Source organism: Manacus vitellinus, unplaced genomic scaffold, assembly GCF_001715985.3.
Source record: "Manacus vitellinus isolate BGI_N305 unplaced genomic scaffold, ASM171598v3 scaffold_14_pilon, whole genome shotgun sequence".
Taxonomy (NCBI): domain Eukaryota; kingdom Metazoa; phylum Chordata; class Aves; order Passeriformes; family Pipridae; genus Manacus; species Manacus vitellinus.
The window spans coordinates 17907274-17909758 of record NW_021939063.1 but is presented as its reverse complement, the minus strand read 5'-3'; the positions used below and the strand labels follow the sequence as shown (position 1 = coordinate 17909758).

The following is a 2485-nucleotide window of genomic DNA, read 5'->3' as shown; positions in this document are numbered from 1 at the left end:
GACTGCAGGATGGCTACAAAACAGCTTAAATGAATGTAATGGTCAAAAAGGTGAATTTACTAAGTCACCACTGTTTTTCCATGTGGATAAACACAATCTGTATAATGCTGCACTAAAAGCTGTTTTCAAAAGTTGATTTATCAGCCACACACCCCTCAGCTGTTACAAATACTTTTGCAACACAGTCCTTTAAAAGACCCAGCCACCAGCATTTACTGTGCACAGTCACAGCAGAGTTGGGCTGTGTTCTTTAAAGAATCACCAAAGAAGCAAAAGCACTCCAGGAGCTGCTTCAAAAATTGAAGCTCCATGACATGGTTCCACTACCCCCAGGAAATATGGCCAGGTTTACCTTCCTCCTCCTCACTGTCACTCTCCAGGAACCGAGCGTCCATGCGGAATCTTTCGTCGGTGCCAAATCGGGATTGCAGCTTCAGGAGCTAAACAAGAGAAGCAGATGCTCTTAAGCACTGGAGCAGGAAATCAGCAACATTCTATAACTTTTTTTTTTTTACTATAATTAATGGTAACATACTAATAACCTTCAGCTCCTGAGGCCTTTTCCAGAAATTTCTTTGCATACAAAGACGGCACCACACGTTATTTCCTCCGTGGCTGCTCCTTCCCCTATTTAAGGGAACTCTATTTTATGTTCATAACAATCATATTCAGCAGTAACACAAGCCTACAAGTTATGTTCTTCTGAAGTGGCCTTACAGAGACTTAGAAGAAGGAGAACTCAGTTCCAGCAATGGGTTCACTCACTTTTTCCCCAGCCTTGCCTTCAAACTGGGGCTTAATTTTGAATCGCTCATCGTCCGTGTCGTCCTGCTCGTCCTCACTGCTGTCAAACAGTTTGCCTGAAGCTTTGGGAGCAGATTTATCCTTTGTTAAACAAAAAGAAAAAAAAAAAAAACCAGAAAATGAGCTGTTCACGTAGGTCTGAGGGTATAAATCAGTACCAACTTTGTTTGTGTGCTTTCCAGTCTACCTGAAAAAGTGGATTTCCTGCACAACCAACTCACTGATCCACGTGCTTCAGATCTTATCCTGTATACACACCTTGTGAATTCTGGTTTATAATCATGACTGTGAAGTTTTACCACAGGCAGAATTCCCATCTAAAGGGTAACTCAGGTTTTACAATATGAGATACTTAAGTATAAAAATCTCCCTGATTATGTCAAGGGAGATCAATTTAAAAATATCAATGGCTAATTAAATCATGAGAATGGCCCCAATCTTACTACCTTTATGAGGAAAAAACCCAACAAAAGCAAACCCAGTGGTTTAAAGCTTTAGTAGAGATGTGACTAAAAAATGTGATATACAAGAAGTTCTATTCCAGAAAAAACAAAAGTATTTAATTGTACTGAAACCATGGGAGTAAAACCCTGAAGAATCTGCTAAATCAGAGTAAAGAAGCAGCAGCACACAGCTTCTTTGGAGCTCAACATCACTTTAAAAACAAGATACTGCATCAGATTGTTTGTCCAGTGCTGGAAAGAGCAGAGTAGTTCCATTCTGCTCAAGCCAAAACTCTTCACCTTCCTTTGACTAAAAGCAGAGGAATTTCAAAACTAATTACACAAACATTCTTTTTCTTCTGAAGTTAGAATATCTTTTATACAAATCTCAATCTCCTTACAAATTCTCCAAGCTCTCAAGCTTTATCAGATAGACAGTTAAATTCTTTCAAACCTGTCTGATGTTACAAAAAGAGGAATCATTCATGTTAATTCAAAGCTTACCTACTTTTTTCTGACACTTCACTATGATAAAATACAGTCTTCAGAATAAAAGGCATAGTCATACAGGTCTTTTTCCTAATAACACTTACTTCTCCATGCATATTTCCCAAACTTCCATCTTTTTTCAACGTCTCACCCACTTCAGCCTCATTTTCCACATCTGAATCGAATACGATGTGTTTGTGCTTCCCTGCTGCCTGGCTATCCTAGGAAAGGGTGAAATGGCAAGTCAAACATAGCAAATACTTGCTGCAGTCATACAGAAGTATCTAAAAGGCATTTCCATGACACCTGCTATTCCTCTTGCAACTCTAGAGGCATTCCAGGGATTAGGCATGCACCACTTTGTGTACGCTCCAAACTGGCAGTGCATCAGAAAATCCAGAATGCCATCTTTAAAAATCTTAATCCACACATCTTATTTACCCTTTCCCTTGTACTGTGGACTATTCAGATAGAGGTTCTGAGTGTAATTACCAGGTTTGAAAGAGCTCCTTGGATGAGTTTCTTCTGCAGTTCTCTCTCCCTGTGCCTCTCCTCCAGAGCCGCCAGCCTCCTCTGGTTGTCCTGCACCTGTTTATCTCTTGTAGGTCCCTTTGAGGCAGCAGCATGAAGACAAAGCTCCTTATCTTCCAGAAGGCTTGCCTTCCCATTCTCACATGCATTAGCTTCACATTCTGCATTTTTATTGCTTGCATTCCTCTTCAACTTTTTGGAAAGTAGTTTTGGGCTCT

The 2485-nt window shown here is 40.2% G+C and overlaps 1 protein-coding gene across 1 annotated transcript; it reads right to left on the bottom strand.

The window, feature by feature from the left end:
- Positions 1 to 323: 323 nt before the first annotated feature.
- On the bottom strand, positions 324 to 2479 carry NOL8 (nucleolar protein 8). Its single transcript, XM_029958369.1, has 4 exons — positions 2229 to 2479; positions 1841 to 1952; positions 766 to 885; positions 324 to 440 (listed from the first exon to the last, which is right to left on the bottom strand). The coding sequence occupies exons 1-4, from the start codon at positions 2447 to 2449 to the stop codon at positions 324 to 326; spliced, it is 570 nt and encodes a 189-aa protein (XP_029814229.1). The 5' UTR covers positions 2450 to 2479.
- Positions 2480 to 2485: the final 6 nt, after the last annotated feature.